At 37.6% G+C, this 20782-nt stretch overlaps 1 protein-coding gene across 6 annotated transcripts in view; it reads right to left on the reverse strand.

The window, feature by feature from the left end:
* Window positions 1-20782, reverse strand: part of CTBP2 (C-terminal binding protein 2) — a 225217-nt gene that overhangs the window by 14965 nt on the left and 189470 nt on the right. For 5 of the 6 annotated variants that reach the window (XM_083363403.1, XM_083363400.1, XM_083363401.1 and 2 more), the window contains 2 exons: window positions 12436-12590; window positions 6283-6427 (listed from right to left, as the gene is read on the reverse strand). In XM_083363403.1, coding sequence (XP_083219529.1) covers window positions 6283-6427; window positions 12436-12573 — 283 coding nt within the window. In that variant the 5' untranslated portion in view covers window positions 12574-12590. Of the gene's footprint in view, window positions 1-6282; window positions 6428-12435; window positions 12591-16955; window positions 17054-20782 lie in introns of all 6 variants that reach the window. The other variant, XM_083363402.1, reaches the window with a different exon arrangement.

Below are 20782 nucleotides of genomic sequence, written 5' to 3' on the forward strand. Positions count from 1 at the left end.
AGATTGGGGAAGTTGGCGTACAAAATCCAAGAGCTTTTGATGTCATCAGTGTTTTCTCCTGTTTTTTAATGTCTCCATGCTATAGGGTAGAGAGTTATGGATGTCTTTAAGGGATATAGCAGTAAGTAAAATATGTTTGTATATATTAAGGCATTTAAAATTCAACAGATTATTTGGGCTTCTGAGGCAATAAAAGAAAATAGTCTTTACGGGAAATCTTCAAATGTAAATGATAAATTACTTCTTTGAAAATTCCCTAAAATATTCTGGCAACCAGATGATGCTAGGAAAACAAAAATGAGGCGTCATAGGTAAGTTTGAACATATTTATGTAAATGATACCACAAAAAATATAGTTTAGAAAACAGCTACAAAGGATATGTGATTCTTCAATAAGATTTACAATGGGATACTTTGAATCAATTAATCTTTTTAATGACACCCTATCGACAGATGTACACAGTTGGCAATCTATAAAGATCAATTTTATTTTATATGCTAATGTTATGGAACTCATTAGCAGTAAAACAGTTAACAGTCCTGCTTGCAAATAGCTCAGAACTATTTTAGCAGCAAATTGAAATGGCCAATATGTTACAATTCTTCAATCTAGTTAAGGATAGCATCATTAGTTGTTTATATTTGTCTGCAATAAGAGACTTTGCTGCAAAGAAATATGAAACCAAGAAAAAATACCTGCATACCTAACCCTTAATAAATTACTTCTTTAAAATACTTTCCAAATATTGAGTTGAGCATAAGCCTTTATATAGGGAATAGCTCTAGAAGAAATGTTATACTGTGGTTATCTAATGAAAAATTAAGGCTTCATTATACTGATGGTGCTTCAGAATTATTCCCAAATCACTCCACATGGAAGCTACTTGGGGCATTCTCTTCATGAAGACCACTGCATATAATATGCAGCCTTTGGGCTCAATAAGATCAAAGATAAATTGGCTTCCATTTTTAATGCAGCTATGAACACAGTTTCTGGCAGTTTATCATAATACGGAGACAAACACACACGTTTTTTTTTTAAAAAAGGTATCTCCAAGATAGCACAGCCATCTTAGAGAATCAGGGAAGTTGCAGCCTGCGGCAGAGAAGACTGACATCTGCAAATAGGCAGCACTTTTAAAGGACTACTCCTGGAAAATGTATTATGAAAGGAAGTCTTTAAATAAGATCCTCAGGAATCACTAAGCCCTAAAAGAACTGAAGGGAAGAACAGGAATGCTATCAAGGTGGAGAAATGTGACCCTAATATATGTCCTGCCTTAGCCATGATAGCCAGCCAACCTCATCTCACCAGGCTGTCATTGTGGGGAAAATAGGAGGAAGAAAGTGTGTTGAATATATTTTCCACCTTGAGTTATTGGTAAAAATAATAAAGGCAGGATACAAATACACAAATACACACACACACACCACACTCTCATGTCTGTATCCTTTAATTGGGTAAAATGGTGAATCATAGAGCAAACTAGTTGAACCAAGGTACCTCAACTACAGAATGCATCCAAAATCCAAAACTCTGACTGCATGAAATTAAAATTTGGCAAATTTTATAAAAAGATTTATGACATAAAATAGAGCCGTGGTGGTGCAATTGTTAGAATGCAATACTGCAGGCTAACTCACTGTCACTCCAGGAGTTCGATTCTGAATGACTCAAGGTTAACTCGGCCTTCCATCCTTCTGAGATCAGTAAAATGAAGATCCAGATTGTTGGGGGCAATAGGCTGTGTAAACCACTTAGAGAGGCTGTAAAGTGCTGTGAAGCAGTATATAAGTCTAAGTGCTATTGCTAAGTGCTATCATAAGACATGCAATACATAAAATGTCAGAAAGCATTTCCTGCTGTCAACTCCTGATGTTTGTTTATACTATACAGTTCAACATGGGCTACTTTCAAGGCAGATACAGCTCTAAATATCTCCCTGAATTTTTAAGTACTTTTCAAGTACATTAGAAGTTCTGCCATTGTTGAAGGCATTGAAGAATCTGGTAAGAAAATACCACTAAAAGAATGACACAAGGAGTCATGGATGCATTCTGTAAGTTAGCCCTTTTGAGGTACCTCGATTCAACTAGTTTGCCCTATGATTCACCATTTCACCCAGTTAAAACGTTACAAACATGAGAATTTATATATATGAATGTTATCAATTAAAATTACTACTATTGTTCAGGAAAATAATATGTGTGTTTCTGTTTGGGTATAGCATTTGCCAAGGATAGTTCAATTTGAATTCCTGAACTAATCAGGGGATTGGACTCAACGCCGTATTGTCTGATTGGGGAATGACACCCTGTGTATCATGTTGTTATACACATGAAGAGTTTTCTGTACTTGTGTCAGAAATCATGATCTGACTGATGCAATTGCACTACTGCCACAATAACGTCATTAGACACACTTTACAAAGTTTCCTACTTTCACCTTATATGCACATAGCACAGTTGGTATATTATTTATTATGGGATCCAAGTTCTCTAGCCTGCAATGCAACTACAATACTCTAAACTTAACGATAATAGCAATGCCATAGGTTTTCTTCTTGCTGGGAATAGAATAACCAAATATGAACACAATAATTTCCAAAATATGTATGGAGTTAAAAATATAACTAGAGTTAAGGTTTTTTTTAAATGAAAGAGATTTTGATTATTTATACTAGAGTTGATCTTTATATGATGATTACACTTTTATTTATTTAGAAAATTTATATGGCTGCCCACTCACTTTCAGTGACTCTAGCCAGTTTACAAAAAAATATTTAGTTTTCATCTACGCTACCTTGAGCATTATGTGTAAAGGTGCTTTCAAATAAAATTGACATTGAGATTTTTGCTAAGAATGCAAACATTATGGCTATTTGTCTTCTATGGATGTCAGGGATAAAGTATAATCCAACTAATGTGTATAGGAAAGACCTATAGTAAAAGAAGGTCAGTCTAGGATCCAAATAAGCTGACTTTTCACTTAATATTCCCTTGAATCAGATCACCAAATCAAAAATCCAATTTTAATTATTTACCGTATATACTTGAGTATAAGCCGACTCGAGTATAAGCCGAGACCCCCAATTTCACCCCCAAAAACTGGAAAAAGTTATTGACTCGAGTATAAGCCGATCCGCCATTTTGCAAGCCTGAATACACAGGAATACCCTGTGTGGCCGCGGCTCGTCGGCAGGTCTCCGTTCCTCCTGCCGACCTTTGGGGAGGTTTGGGCGCCTCCCCAAACCTCCCCAAACCTCGGCAGGTCTCCGTTCCTCCTGCCGACCTTTGGGGAGGTTTGGGCGCCTCCCCAAACCTCCCCAAACCTCTGCAGGTCTCCGTTCCTCCGCGCAGACCTGCCGACCTTTGGGGAGGTTTGGGCGCCTCCCCAAACCTCCCCAAACCTCGGCAGGTCTCCGTTCCTCCTGCCGACCTTTGGGGAGGTTTGGGGAGGCGCCCAAACCTCCCCAAACAGGAACGGAGACCTGCCGAGGTTTGGGGACGTTTGGGGAGGCGCCCAAACCTCCCCAAAGGTCGGCAGGTCTGCGCGGAGGAACGGAGACCTGCCGAGGTTTGGGGACGTTTGGGGAGGCGCCCAAACCTCCCCAAAGGTCGGCAGGTCTGCGCGGAGGAACGGAGACCTGCCGAGGTTTGGGGACGTTTGGGGAGGCGCCCAAACCTCCCCAAACAGGAACGGAGACCTGCCGAGGTTTGGGGACGTTTGGGGAGGCGCCCAAACCTCCCCAAAGGTCGGCAGGTCTGCACGGAGGAACGGAGACCTGCCGAGGTTTGGGGAGGTTTGGGGAGGCGCCCAAACCTCCCCAAACAGGAACGGAGACCTGCCGAGGTTTGGGGACGTTTGGGGAGGCACCCAAACCTCCCCAAAGGTCGGCAGGTCTGCGCGGAGGAACGGAGACCTGCCGAGGTTTGGGGAGGTTTGGGGAGGCGCCCAAACCTCCCCAAACAGGAACGGAGACCTGCCGAGGTTTGGGGACGTTTGGGGAGGCGCCCAAACCTCCCCAAAGGTCGGCAGGTCTGCACGGAGGAACGGAGACCTGCCGAGGTTTGGGGAGGTTTGGGGAGGCGCCCAAACCTCCCCAAACAGGAACGGAGACCTGGGGAGGTTTGGGGAGGCGCCCAAACCTTCCCAAACGTCGGCAGGTCTGCGCGGAGGAACGGAGACCTGCCGAGGTTTGGGGAGGCGCCCAAACCTCCCCAAAGGTCGGCAGGAGGAACGGAGACCTGCCGAGGTTTGGGGAGGTTTGGGAAGGCGCCCAAACCTCCCCAAAGGTCGGCAGGAGGAACGGAGACCTGCCGAGGTTTGGGGAGGTTTGGGGAGGCGCCCAAACCTCCCCAAAGGTCGGCAGGAGGAACGGAGACCTGCCGAGGTTTGGGGAGGCGCCCAAACCTCCCCAAACGTCGGCAGGTCTGCGCGGAGGAACGGAGACCTGCCGAGGTTTGGGGAGGCGCCCAAACCTCCCCAAACGTCGGCAAGTCTCCGTTCCTCCGCGCCCTGCCTGCCTGCTTCTTTCCGCTGCGGAAAGAAGCAGGCAGGCAAGGCGCGGAGTTTGGGGAGGTGCGCGCGCACTTCCCCAAACCTCCCCAAACTTCGGCAGGTCTCGGACGGCGGTGGCTTGGGAGAGGTGCGGGCGATCCCGGAAGCACCAAAGCCTCGGCCGCGCACAAGTCCTCGGTAAGTTTTTTTTGTTGACTGGAGTATAAGCCGAAGTGGAATTTTTCAGCCCAAAAAGTGGGCTGAAAAATTCGGCTTATACTCAAGTATATACGGTATGTTTCGAAGGCAAGTAAGTTCCCAATTATGTGGTTGTACTTTAGCAAATGTTACCATCCGCTCATATAGGGATTTTATCCTGGAACAATCCACAACATTCCAAACATTTTGTCTTGCCTGAAAAATATAGTTACTGGATATAAAACGTTAGATCCGTAAAAGTAAGTCACAATGCAGTATCCATATCAAACAAACAGAACCTCCAGAATAAATGCTTAATTTGACTATTACAATTATTATCTGTCATGAAATGGATGGCAGTCTTCCCAATCTTGGTGCTTCTATTCATTGCACATATCTGGAAGTTCCCAATTTTAAGAATATGGGCCACTTATAATTTTTTAATAGAATAGGCAACAGAACTTACAGAATTTATAAAACTAATATAAAATAATCACTATGGTAATATATTTTGGAAGAAACATAGGGTCCATTTATGCAGCATTAATAAGAATAGCAGCTGGATCCAAAGACATAGAGCTGCATCCTCTACATGAAGTCAAACAGATGGCAAGTATTATTAAGTAATATTTTAGTATTTTATGGGTGAGTTGCAAAAAGCCATGAATGTACTTACTAGTCTATGTGTCTGGAATAGACATGAAGAGATGCAAAATTTTTGGTTCAGGTTATTCTCTGAGGTTAATCTCAATAAAGTAATTTATAAACCACAGTTGAAGGTAGCTTCTTTCCTCTAATTACAGTTGAAATTAAATACAAATTGTATTTAATTTAATATAAATTGTATACAAAACTGCACTAAGGCACTGTTAATCAACAATAGACACAAAAGTACCTGCTGTATCCTTCACATATTGCTTTGAAGAAAGAGGGTCAAGATCTAACCCAGGTTTGCTTCCTACATTTAATTACTCTATCTGATACCTGTTAGATGTGCCAAAATGACTCTGCAAATTCTAGACTGCAACAGAAACCTGTTTGGACAATACCAAGTTGGAAAATGCTGGTTTAACATTATTTAAGCCAAATCTTCATTTCTTCTCCTAGCATCATAAATTTTTCTTGAAGCACTAATATTGTATTTAATACCTATAGAAGTTTTGTGGATAAGGAGATACAAAAGCACAGAATAATATAATCTGTTTCTATCTTCCTAACTACTGAAGATGATTCATGTGTGTAACAGGCGACATCACTTTTCCCCAATGCTTCTGAAAGTATAGTACTCTTGGAGAAAACTGTACAGTGATCTCCATTCCAGGAGAGTGTCATTTCTACACCAGGATTCCATAGATAGGTTCATTTAACTTTTTAATACATATCGTACCTCTATTAGAGATCCCATGTTTACTATGGATCAATCAACCAAATAACATGAAGATATTTTATCATACATTAGAATTTTTATATAAGCCCCTCCCATGAAAAACAAGCCTATAAATACAATCCTGACACAAATAATTTACTTTAAAGAACAAAAACATTTTAGAAAGAGGATCTGCAGGAGTGGTGTCTACACCTACCAAGCTCCCCTGCAGCCTTGATATCAATGTTGTCATAACCACTTCCTATTCGAACAATGACTCGTAAGGCCTTGAACTTCTCTAGGTCGTCCCGGGTGAGAGTGATAGTGTGGTACATCATTGCTCCAACAGCTTCATTTAAAACCTAAAAGACAAACACAGAAAGTGGGAAATCACAGACATAGTGGAGCAGACGAATCTACTCTGGAAATAGTAGCTGAAGTCCAAATTTTGAATCGTATTCAAATATCTATCAAGGCACATGGTACAATCAGATAAAAGTGCTCAAAAAAGTCCAGAATAATAGCATGTAATTCTAAAACTTTTCATCCATTATTTTCGTATCAGATTCTTCATTCTGAAGTGTTTATCTTAATTTTAGACTATGAAGGAAAGCTTGGATAAAAAGATCATCTGAGTAAAGAGTAATATAAACAATGAGAATCTGTATATATGTGTGTCCTTTACCGCCTCACCTGTGCAGTCTTCCATTCTACCATTAGATCCTAAACTGAGTCATGATATATTCCCAAGTAATCATATAATTTAGATGGATGGTTGCAAACCTATGGTTTGTTTGGAAGAATGCTTACCTACCTGGGTAAAATACAAGCAAGTAGAAGTAGTAGGGAGTATCCTATAGGTGTGAGGTTAGAGGTGGTAGTCCCAAAGATGCTTTTTTCATGAGGCAACTGGACTTTCTTGTTTTTCTTGAAGACATTTCACTTCTCATCCAAGAAACGTCTTCAGCTCTGATTGGATGGTGGGGAATGGCAGAGCTGAAGAAGTTTCTTGGATGAGATGCGAAACATCTTCAAGAAAAACAAGGAAGTCCAGTTGCCTTGTGAAAAAAAACACCTTTGGGACAACCATGACTTGGATGACTGAGAATCTCTATAGAGAAGTTAGAGGTGGTAGAAGGCAGCATTCTGGTGATCAGTACTTTCTAATTAATTATATCCCCAATAGTCATCATTTTGTCAAAGAACAATCCTCTGCAGCAGCCATTTTATAAGAGCAAGCACACCATGTTTGCAGAAATCCAAATAGGTGGGTGTCTCTTGATATACTAATGCTTTATTTTCTCCACAACACTAATTTAAAAGACAAGTAATTACTCAAGGTTTATATAACTGAATAAGAATGCAAGTAGTCTCCAACCCTTTTTCTTCTCTGTAAAACTTTTCTAATTTCTTTATTGTGCCCTTCCAAGGACCAGAAAAAGAATAGATACATATCTCTTGAAGAACTATCAAGTCTCAAAAAGTATTAGTAAAGTTAAAAGGAGATAATTTCATGATAGATTTCTTTCTTAAGAAGGAGAAAATTATTAGATAAATATGGACCATCCCAAATGTGTTGCTTGCCCCTTTCCTTAGCCCACAAATGGCATTAATTTTCTGTAAATTAAATGGAAATATGGGGAAGAACAAAAGCTGAAGAAAAAAAACACCTCTCCCTGAATATTTTCTCACTGGCTAATTGGAATTCTGCAGAGTTGTGTAGTCTTATGACTTTGTATAAAACATTTGTTTAGTACAGCAGAATCTTTACGTAAACAGTGGTGACCAGCTCAATGTGTTTAATGTGAAGAAATGTGTTTAATGTGAAGAAACGCCGCCTCCTCCTCCTCCTCCTCCACCTTCTTCATTTATGTGCAGCATGATCCCAGTGACTCTTATAGATTTCACATCCTTTAACCCACACTGTAATGTACAGCGCTGGGGAAAAACCTTTGTTTACGCTTTATTCAATAGAGATGACCAAGTAAGTTTGGAGTATTTAAAAAGAAACCATTCACTTATGTAGCTCTGTCTTCCTTTATTTGTGAAATCAGTCAACCTCATTTATTCCATTTAAAAAAGGCCTTTCTCCTAAAGAGCAGATTGTAAAAGCAGAGAACCCTCTAATCTTTCTATTCAGTGGTGCCCTACTTATTAATGTATACAGAGTTTTTTACCGTTTTCCAAAGAAAATTTATTCCTAAACACCATTCATTTTGACAAAGGAAAAAAAAAAGCATGACGTAAATTCTTTTTTTTAAAAGCCTTTTTACATGCAATTATGTAATAGAATTATTATAATCTAATTCTCAAAGTTGGATGATAATAAAAATACAAGCAGAAAAGTAAAACAATTGGCTTCGTATCACTGGAAATTGATCCATGCGGTCTATGTGGCTCAGTAAGTTTTATACTCTAAAACATAGATTAATGTTGTCAGCCAAAGAGTTTTCAGACCTAAAATTACAATCACTCTTGTGACCCTATACGCTGTGTAAACACAGCTTGGAAGAATACTTTGAATAAGCAACAACCAAGGATGAGATGCTTTGATAACAGCTTTGCATTTGAGTTGATCAGCTATTTACTACAGATGATTTTAAATAAGTGTAGCAAGTTATAATTCTTTAGGACTCTGTCCTGATAGCAGGATGAGCTATGAATGATGCTAAGTCTTAAAAGACTTTGTCTGCCATATTCATGCAAGTTTTATCTGGCTGTTTCTTAGCCCCCTTTAGATTCCCTTTCTGGAAGACTTGGATTTAAATCTTCCAATCACACCAAATAATCAGTTTCCATACAGCATTCTTTCAGCCTGCTCAGCTTTGCTCAAAGATAAGAACTGGCAAAGACAAATTTATCTTGTATTTTCAAGATCCAAATTCTCAGAGATTTAGAATTCTTGTCAGCAGAGAAGAAAAAAAAGGTGTACAAAGCCAGGAAATTGGCCCACAGTACATGGAAAAAGGAAGGAAAGAAAAAAGCAGAGCAAAATGGAATGAATGATGCCAACAGATCTGAATACTTCTCGGGATCAAATTATATGTTACATTCAATTATGTAAAACATGGATCCTTTTCTCTCCTGTACTTTAAATCCATTTTAGTGACCATATTTTGATTGGGACCACCTCAAACAGTGAAGTAACTTCGCACTAAATTGTTTTCTTCTTAACATTTTCATTTTTTTTCTAAAAAAGGGAGAAAGAGAGTGGCATACTAAATAATATAATTAGTACCTCAGCTATTGGCATTCTATTAAAGTAGTTTCAGAATTTTGGCCAGACATCAAAACCATGCATTTCAGAATAAACCTCATAATAAATCCTATCTTTTCAATAATACAAGAAGTTCACTTTTGATGCTAAATGTCTAAATAATACAGATTTAAATTATTATTTTTTTAATTTTTATTTTTTTATTTTTAATTCCATTTATATCCCGCCCTTCTCCGAAGAATCAGGGCGGCTTACAAGCTTAGCAGTAGCCTTCATTCTATGTATATGCCTGCTTATTAGGGCTTTTGCCCCCCCAAGCGGCATTATTACAAAGTCAGCTTAATTGCCCCCAACAATCTGGGTCCTCATTTTACCTACCTCGGAAGGATGGAAGGCTGAGTCAACCTTGAGCCTGGTGGGATGCGAACCTGCACTAATTGCAGGCAGCTGGTGTTACTTTAAGGAGGCATTAGCCCACTGCTCCACCAAGGCTCTTTTAAACAACTAAAAAAAATTAACAACTTGAGCATGCTTTAGGGACAATTCAAAATGCTGATCATCAGCTTTAAAGCCTGTGTGATCCAAGGAGACTTGACTCTCTATGACACCTGATCTACAAAACAGCCTCCCTTTGAGATTAGGACATGACTTTTCCCCTGGGAATTAGGCTCAAAATGTTAAAAGAACCCAACTGGTATATCAGTTCTTTGAGTTTGTTACCTATTGTCTTGCTTTCCTTTTCTACTGGGTTATTTGTAATTGTGTTTCATTATGGGTTATTTATTTATATGATTGTGAGCTGGCATCAGAGTTATGTATTTTGGACTATACATAAGTCTGATCAGTTAACTTAAAACTAGACATTTCACAAAGAGTTCCAATCTTCTCTTTGTGACTTGTGGACTTCAACTCCCAGAATTCCTCAGCCAGTGTGTCTGGCTGAGGAATTCTAGGAGTTGAAAACCACAAATAATAAAGGGGCCAAGTTTGAAGACCCCTGCTCTAAGGCTATTCTCCAAGCCAAAAAAAATCAAGGCTACATCTGAAATTCAGTGGAACTTGATTGCCAGAAGTGAAGTGAGTCAAAAAAGCTTAAGTACATCCCTACCCTAAGTATTTTTTTCTACTCTTAATCTCCTTTTCATAGTTAGCTAGAAAAAGGCTACCAGGGAAATGTTAGGTATGAACATTCAACTTATTACTCTGGAACTTGCTTGCCTCATATTAGCACTTCTTAACTTATTTATTACAACATTTCTACTTCTCACATTGCAAGGTTTCAAGGTTTCATTTTAATTATTCTTGCCAATCAACGTGATAAGATTTTTACCCAAGCTGACAATGTTTCTAGAAAGGACTTAACTTATTGCCTAGATGAAATCCAAGTACACTTTATCTAATTTAATAGTTTCTTTTTGCTTTCATCTACTGATTTACATCAGGTACGAAAAATCAATCAAAATAACCAAACTTGTACTTTGCGAACACATGCTATTTAGTTCCTACATTGTTCTCCGATGATCTGAATTTAAGGAGCACTGCATTTGCATCAGGCTGATTGGTTGCATTAATCTCTTTCTGATCTCCTATCTATAAAAGCTGTCTAGCCAGATCAATTGTTAAAATCAGATTATTTATTGTGGCTTCATCAGCAGCACATTTAATTATCAAATCCATACACAGTCTATCAAAGAGATTTTTGCTGCACGCAGGAATCCAAATTCCAGATATCTGTCACAGATTATCAAGAGAATTATGTCAGTATAAACAGAAGAAGGCAGAGAAATCATACAATTAAATCAAGAATGCATGGTCATCAGTTTACTATATAATACCAATTCAATTCATCATGAAGATTAGCAAGAGCTTTCCATATGCTTCATATAGAATGAGAGAAGAGTTGTTGGCTCAATCTCTTCATACCAGCACACAAAGTAGAATGCAGCATTGCAGTAAGTTTCAAAATAAAATGAAGTCAGCAGTGTATCTTAATTTTACACTACAATGTTCTTTCTCCTAAGTTTGTCTATTTGTAATTTATGTGTACAATTATTATACGGATTTGTTAATTCAGCAGAAGAAACCTGTAGGAGTTTTTGAGATTATTCAACTACAATTTGTGGAATCCCTCAACCATAAAATATTAAGCAATCCAGGTACATAAATCAATCGTATGTACCTGGTGGTTCATATGGTTTTGATGATATAATAGTATACACAATTATGATTGGGAACCACAGATAAAAATATAATTATCCTGAAATTTTCCAAACAAAAAAGCTGAATTATTGCTAAATACAAGATAATCTTTTTGTGTTAATTTGCAAAGCACATTTTCTTATAAGTTTCATCTTGTATTCCCATTGTGCCCATTCTTGGGTAGAAGATTTTCAGACAGTCACTCAGGCCTTGGTCATAACTTGACTGGAATACTGTAATGTGCTCTACATAGATGCTCTTGAAGATCACTCGGAAGCTACAGCTCATTCAGAGTGCAACAGTGAGAGCCATAATGGACATGTTATGTATGTGCAGTGTCCCTGTTGCTTTGAAGCTACACTGATCACCAGCTGGCTTCCAGGTACAATTCAAGGTGTTGGTTATCACCTTTAAAGCCCTGAATGGCATACACTCTGCTTATTTGGAAACTAACCAAAGACAGGTACAACCTAGAACTAAGGAGAAACTTCCTGACAGAACAATTAATCAGTGGAACAACCTGCCTCCAGAAGATGTGAATGCTCCAACACTGGAAGTCTTTAAGAAGAGATTAGACAGCCATTTGTCTAAAATGGTATAGGGCTGTGGCGTGCCACAAGTGGCACGCAGAGCCCTCTCTGTGAGCACGTGCGCTGTCACCCCAGTCCTAGGCCTTCAGCTGGGTTTTATAAAACCTTTTCGCTTTAGGCCTCCGCCACCATGTGCAAAAAAAAAAAAAAAAATTAAGCAGTGCCATCTTGTGGGAGCTAAAAGGCATTTCTTTTTTGGTGTTGACTTCAGATTCCTCATTCCCTGGATGGCAGTAGAGTCCTTTGGCTGTCCCCCACCCCCTGTTTGATGTTATGGGGTCAGTTATTTGTTGTTGATGATGTACTTTTAGCCACCTAGAATCACAAGAATCGGGTGCTTTGAAATTGAAATGATAATAAATACCTTTTCGTGTATTTCCTGAGTAGATTGAGCATCACAGAATGCAACAGTAGCCAAGTCTTTCAAAATAGGCATCTCCACTGTACAATCCCTTCCATCTAGCAAAGCCACCAATGGACGAGGATGCAAAGGGCCATTCATTATTTGTGGACGTATACCTGGAACCAAATGAGCATAAATGTCAAAACAATACTAGCCTACTCACGTAAACAGAGAAACCTCATCTGAATCTGTACCAAAATGCCTTGGCTTTATAATGGTAAACTGATGCTACTTAATGTAGGAATTTATAGATCATCTAACAGTTTTAATTGAAATTGTAATTCAGGGTTTACAGCACACAGAGAAGAAGCCCCAATGTATTCAATAAAGCTTGCCCCTGGAAAATTATGTACAGAGTTGGACTTTTAAGATGGTTATGAGGACTCTTTCATTAGTTATATTCCCATTTGGAACTTCTGGGATAGCTTCAGAAAAGATGGCAGAAGCACTCATAGCTTATTCACAGGAGCCTCAGATCTACTTCTCTGCATGCAAGGAATAACCCATTCTAATAAGATGCAAAGTGGAAGAACAGAGGTTATGTTCTGGCTTGGAAGATGGTTCTATCGAGTAATTACCCTTTGGCACTAGTACTAGATGGAGCCAGTACCACTTTTAAGCAATAAATAAAGACATAGACCACCAATTGGTTGTCTCACTTGTTCCAAGTTATTTTGGGTGGAATCAATTTTCTCTAAAGTCAACTTGTTAATGGAAACCCATTTTAGAAAAGGGCAGTCTAGAGCACTTCTATTTGGGAAATATAGAAAAGTCAACATGGGAAGAGATTCTGCTGTTATATTAGAACTCCAGGAACCTTGTATATCTTTATACAATACACAACTTTGGAGGATGAGTCCCTTTGAACTGCGAGATGGGTAGCAAATAAAATTTGATGACAATAATAACACAAATCCTCCACCTCAGTTGTCTATGCTATAAAGATACATGAACTCTCTTGTCAGTCTAATTTTAAGATCCTCCCATTGTTACCAAGCTGTGTTGCAATCTATTTTTGTTGTTAGTTCAGATATACATTTGTTCTAGCTGCCCAGAGATGGGTGGCTTATGAGATAGGTAGCTCTTGCTTGCGAGATAGGTGGCTCTATAAATTACATAAATAAATAATAAAGATGGCAAACATTTGTGTAGTGGTCTGTTCAGTTAGTAAAGAAAAAAGAAAAGAAAAACCTACCGATGTCATTTGATGATCACAAGGCAGTTTCCCTAATTTCTTTATCTGCGTATCTGATATAAATTTGTGTTGTCATTTCTGATTTGAGGTTGTTTTATGCTAATCATCTAGCGTGTATACATGCATTATATGGTGACTGACCAAAATAGGGTGATATTGAATGTAATGATGTTGTTAACTGGATCATTGTCTGATTTGATATAACAATGATAATCTAAAGTCAGGGCATACACACATATCAGCATTGTTTCTTGAAGCTTTTACAACAAATATTTTGGTACTGCTTGCCATAGAGAAAACAGTAGGGAGATTCAGAATTACTCAATGATTATGGCACGGTGATAGGGGAGCACAATGTTCATTTGTGAAATACGGTACTTGTATGTTGCCTGATCTTTTTTCTTTGTACTCGATTGTTTTAACTTAGGTTATGGGTTTCTTTCTGTATTTATTCTGTATGTGTTTGTAATTTGGTTGTTAGTTGGTCAAGTTAGGTATTTCAGATGGAGCCCTTTACTTTTTTAAAAATAAATACTTATGTTGAAATAGTGAATCAGGCATCACTAAAAGCAATAAATCAACTCTACCTGATGAGTGTTTGTACAGGGCTTCCATAAATATCTATTAGAACACTGTTGAATTTCTCTTGGCTAAATATTGCACCTTGGAGATTAACATTTCTCAATATAATGCCCTTCATTTTTATTAGGACTATAACTCCCTATTGGGATGAACAATAGTGAAATCTATTACTGAGATAACATTAATAAAAGTTATACTGAGCACAGTACTACTGATATCCTTCACGGAATCTATTGAGGATACTTCAGTTTGGAATCTTGCCTAAATGCCCCTTCTAGATCTAGCCATTTATTTATAGTCACTGACAATTGAAACAAGACATTTTGGAAGATCCATATCTAGATACTATGAAGTATCTGAAGTATTTCAGACTGATATAAAGGCAAATCTTCAAAACTCCCTTCTGAGCATGGATATAAAAATAGCAAAAGCTATTTTGGTAAGTTCTTCTCTCTGTCATGCCTCCCTCCCTCTCCCTCCCTCCCTCTCTCTCCCTCCCTCTCTCTCTCTCTCACACACAGTACCAGCAATATCTGACTCAAGGTCACTGTTTGATCACAAGACATACCAATGATTACTTCAAAATTGTTTCTAAGGTATGAAAGAAACAATGACTTCAAACTATCTCCCCGTCAAGGCAGGAAAATTCTAGAATATTACAAACATGTCTCCTAAGATTATTGCTTTGATTTACTTTATTGTTCAGCACTAAAAAACGAAAGACAATGAAAACATTTGTAGAATACAATCCATGTTTATAAGAAAGGGCTGGAGCTGTGATAGTTAATCATACAGAACAAAATCAAGAAAAAAAATCTATTCTAATTTCCTCTATTGTTAAACCAAATTATTACATTTATCAGTATATACACATGTCTTTTCTGCTGTCTATATTACCAACCAAAATGTGACTCTCTCAAAAAAGATGCAGTAAAATTTCCACTTTTCCTCACCATTGGCCACATTAGCTAGGAATAATGGGAATAATACTAACTGCAAGGCTACACATTATCTTGTATTAGAGTTAGATCAATTCATAAAAGGGCCTGAGGGAGCGAGTGCTTAGAGATGAAACAGCATGATATCTCCAGAATTGTTATATTGAAAAAAATGTTTAAAAACAATTATTTGGATGTTTAAATTTAATGGACAATTGGATGATGCTAATTATTTCAGCTTGTCGGAAAGAGAACTTTAGACCTGAAGTAATAAAGAACATGCTGCATTAGTTCAAGAAAAACCACTGACAGATTTGCTGTCTAAAGATATATGAAAAATATATGTCCCTCTGTCAAAATGTATTATTTCAAATGATTCATCTGCTCCTCCTGAAGAGCTTTTAGACCAACACATACTATATCAAAAACGAACTCAGCACATAAAAAAAGAGAATGAATTGGTCCAAAGATGAAGCATAGAGAGATATGTCTCTTAGGAGGACTTAACTAACATTGCCCATCCCTGTGAATGATTTTTGGTTGCAAGCTTAAACAGACCCACACAAAATGTGGTTTGGCATCTACTTCTTCAGACTTGGTAGTAATTTATTGGTGGAAAAGCCTCTCTTTTCTTTGCATCACTATTGAGAATATAGTAAAGACTAAAATATTCCTTCTCTAACAATAGTCCAAAATTACATTTTTTGTCTTGGAAATAGTAAAGGAGCAGCAGCATTGTGCCAAGTATAACCAAACAGATAGTTCATTGTCTGCGTATTTGTAGTTTTCTTATAGAAAGCAAGCAAGGCAAAGAAAGAGCCAGAGAGATAGAAATGTGTGACTGTATTCAATGGGAACCATCATCAATAAAGAACAAGGTATCTACAATAGAAAAGAAATTTTCTGACTGGAATACTAACAAGCTGATATAAAACTGCTTTAAAAATAAAGGTGGTCTCTTCTTACTCCAAAGCCCTCCAATATCATGGCAGTTATCAGAAGCATTGTTCCAATAAATATTTTCTGGTGCTCTCAGCTCTTTATGGAGTTGAGCCAATGTTCCAGTGGGCAACTTTTAAGGGAAAGAGTGGGAAAGCAAGGGAAGAGGGATGTCAAGGAAGTAAGTGCTTTCTATCTGCAAGGAGAACTGGTCCACCCCAACTCGCAAGCTGCACAGCTGGTTGTGTAGCAGTTCAATACATAAAGTGCTTTGGTTGTTGTTGCTGTTTTTTTAAAACACACACACACACACACACACATACACACATACACAAACAAAGCCTGCTTGTCCTCTTTTGCTGCTTGCCACCCACTTGTATCCGAATCCAATGGCACCCCTGCCAAGAGAATGAGGGAGTCCTCTGTGGTAAATGGCAGCCTTTGTGTAGCTGCAAGACGGCTACTATCTCACCGAAACAAAAGAAGAGAAGCCATTTGCCTAATTCTTATTAATCTCACTTGTTTGTGTCACGCCACTTCTTTTCCTTAAAAAAAAAAGCAGAGAAAGACGGTTTTAAACATCTCCTTTGAGAGTATATAAAAAGTGAACTGAGGAGCAAGCCAAGCGTTTGCACAAACTACTCAATAGCAACGAAAGTCACTGCAGCTCAAAAAGTAAGGCACACTTTACTAAGCAGAGAAAACGAAACAGCAAATGGCCCCTTGCCTTAAAAACTTTGCCTCCACAATCTTCTTATTAAAAACTGTACAGGAAATAAAAGGAGAATGAGAACGAGAAGAGAGGAAAAGGGTATAAAATACTACACCAATATTTGGCCAGCCGATTCTCTTCTTGACTACGAAGGGGGATCTTCAAACAAGCACCCCATGTTCACAGCCACACAGTTTCAAGACAAATATCTTTCTGGACAAAAGAGGGAAAAGAAAAGGGTTTTGTCCCACTACAGAAGAATAGTCTGAAATTTGCTGAAGAAGTTATAGTTATCTCTGACAGCTCCAGACTCTCGCAAATACTCCCACAAGACTTTACCACAGCTTTTAACTAATCAAAGTTCTTTTCTGATGCTTGAATAAATCATGAAAGAGCTATACCCCCAATAAATCTGACCTCCCATTTGACTTGTATGTGTGGCTCCTGAAAAATATATTTAATATCTGCCATGAGTAACACAATTTGATATTTAAAGTGAAACGTCTTCCAGTGATACATATACTCCACTTAGATTAGGACTTTAGCTGAAATGACAAGTCCTGACAGAGGGACAGACAAACACACATGCATTTTCTTAGATAACTTTACTGCTGTTTGCATGGTACGTTTTGCAAATAATTACAGAGGTCTGTCTTGGCAAGTCAATATTTTCTAGAGAGTGGGAAGTGATTACCAAAATGTTACCCACACCCATTTGCTGGTAACATCCTTTTAAGAGGAAGTAGCAATGTTTAATACGTCTTTATCATGTTTAAAAAAAATAAAAGTTTAATAAGCAATCTAAATGTCATTTTCATATATTAGTGACTCAAAAATTAAACTTGAAGAGCAAAAAGAAATCAGGATGCAGGCAGTTTCTCCTGCCCCTTGTGAGGATCATATAAGTGAGCAATCAAACACTTCTAAATATTTTGTATATACGTTATATCTTAACTAAATTAATTGGAAAACATTGAGATATATGATGGGACAGAGTCATGCTACATAAGGTACAACATAATTTAAGAAGCTGTAGATGCAAACATTTTTGTTTGTCAAATATCTCTGTAACATTAGGTGGCATAATTATATTTACATCTGGACACAATCCAAATAAAATGAAGCATTTATAGTTACAATAGGTTTTAGCTAGAAATGTTGTATTTTAATCTTTGAATCAATGAGATCTGAACTAAATAATAACAGCAACCACAAACGGAGAACTCTCTTAAACAAGAATTTCTCTGGATAATTATTTTTAGTAAAGTATCTGTCTTAGGCAAAATGTTTGAGCAGATAGTAGCTAGACAATTCCAAACATTCTTGGGTTACATTGATTATATGGATCTGGGTAAGTCTAGCTTAATTCTGAATTAGCATGGCAAGGGTTTTGGTCACTGTAAATCTTCTTCAGAAGACGGCTAACAAGAAAGATATGTAAACCCTGCAATTTCAAGATCTCTGGCAGCTTTCAATACTACTGTTCTATCTAAAGATGGGGACAAGTGTGTTACATATTATGTGGTCCTTATCAGATAGTTTGCTAGTAGACTACTTGGTCTGTCACATGGAATGCACTGTACTACGGCAATATCACACTCGTTTTAATTCCGAATGTCATAAAAAAAATATAATCCCGGTATATGATGATGGTACTTAAGTTTAAGGAACTTCAGCAGCCCCTTGACAGAGAACATGCTTGACACAGAAGTGAGCCCTTGTTCAATCTTGGGGTTCCCTGTTAAGGAGATTAAGTAGTAAAGTATGTCTGCCTGAGAAATAAGGATCTGCTGCTCAGCAGAGGATTTATTAGTGAAATGCAAATTACTGAAAGATATGGAAAAGAAATTGGCGGAAGTGCTGTGGATATGTGTCAGTACGGATATTACTAAACAGACAGTGTGGATAATGCTGAGTTACACAGAACAATGATCTGATAGTATACTTGTCCTTTCTTGAAGTATGCTGAAGCTATGTAGACACTAATGAGGCACAATAAATGGATATTCAAGTCTAGATACCAATTTGGGTGAAGATATTCAAATTGTTTGGCCCAGGGTTGCATTGCAAGGGACAGTTTTATAATTCTGGGAAACAATTAGATCTGCATTGTTATCAAAACTCAGTAATTTAGACCATAATCAAAACAGATGATGCCTCTAGGATTATTTTGATTTTATTATGCTCCTCTTAGAAAGATTACGGTAGCTAGAACTGTTGCACACAGCACTATATGAAAATCTTTTCATTCAGGTATCACAGACCTTGGTCTTTAATGCTGGAATTATTATTTGCTTTGTTTTTTAATGTGTTACATAACAATGTTTCTTTCTGCATGTAATAATCTTATTGCAGTTATCATGTACAAAAACTAGTTCCATGGCTTATTCCTAAGCTGTTCATCCACTAATGCCAGAAGAAATACCACTGGCCTCAATTGTTTATGAATCTTAAATACTTTGAATAATTGTGCGTATTTGAATTTAAAACTTTCAAGGTTTTTTTTTACACTGCTTCAAATATGTCAAAAAATTTCTTTGTGTTGTTTTAATTTCCAATATAAATTTGAAGTGCCTTTATACATTCTGGATAGTTTCTGTGGTGACATATACCAACAGTACATCATTTTATAAAAATTCTCTTTTAAGAGTGTAAATCTCAAATCTTTCAGCCATGTATTTTCCCATTGTTCCATCTGTATATTATAATGAAATTTTAGCCCACTTTACCATGTTTTTTTTTATTTTTCTTCTATTTCAAATTTGAATAAAAGTGCCAAGGGAAGAGAATATATCTAGCTCAGAGTTGAACTGTGGAGTCCTTGACGTTCTCTGAGCTTGTGTGACTAGGGACAATTAGGTGTGCTTTCTAAATCAATCTTATCCATTTTATAAAGTTATCTCCAAAATTTGTATCTTCCAAAGCCATGATCAAGAAAGCTCAGTTCAATTGTCAAAGGCCTTTTCTGCATCTAAGAAATCATGGTGGCTTTTCTTCTTCATCATGTTGCTCCAAATATTCCCAAATACCTAACTCATTTCTAACATCCTTCTTTAGCTTTCTTTTAGGTAAAAGCCCATATTGATCCTCATGAATAAGTTCTTACGAAATTATTGTAAGCTAATCAGCTAGAATTGTTGTGTACAAATTGTAGCCATTATACAATAATGGTATCAGCCCATTCGATAGTTCTCGATTTATGACCACAATTGAAACCAAAATTGTCATTACTAAACAAAACAGTTCAGTGAGTTTCCCCCCATTTTATAACCTTCTTGCTACAGTTGTTAACTGAATCATTACAACTGTTAAGCTAATAACAAAAGTTGTTAAGTGAATCTGGCTTCTCCACTAACTTTGCTTGTCATAAAAGGTGATCACATGAGGCTAGGACACTACACTTCCAATAACTGATTACAGCATTCCCAGAAATTCTACCTCTAAAACAACATTTCAGTGTGACATGATCTCATGATCCTGATATATCCAATAATAAGGTCATTAACTTTATTAATTTTGCTAAATATCCAGTATTGTTTTTAGAAGAAGAGCAGAGAACTAACAGCAGCCAGTTGTGATGACAGTAATGTAATGGACATTAACATAATTTTGTTGAAAAGGGAAGAGAAGAGGGAGGGCATATTTGTCTAATGTACTAGAGTTATAAGGTTCAACTTTATACCTTCTTTCATTATATTGTTTTAATAACTGCAGGAAGGGGAAAATGCCACTGTTCACTTTTTGATGCTGCCTAACTTCAGAATTCTAAAACAAAATATCTGAATGCTAAAAAGGAAGATATGAAAAACGGGACACAGATCATAATTGCCCCAGAAAAGAACTCAGATTCTGCAAAAAAAAATCAGACATGGCATAGTTTTCTTCCTAGATTGTAACAATATACAGTAAATTCGCTATATTAAGTTGGTCATGTGGGGGAAA

Source organism: Vipera ursinii (genome assembly GCF_947247035.1).
Source record: "Vipera ursinii genome assembly, chromosome: 5".
NCBI lineage: Eukaryota > Metazoa > Chordata > Lepidosauria > Squamata > Viperidae > Vipera > Vipera ursinii.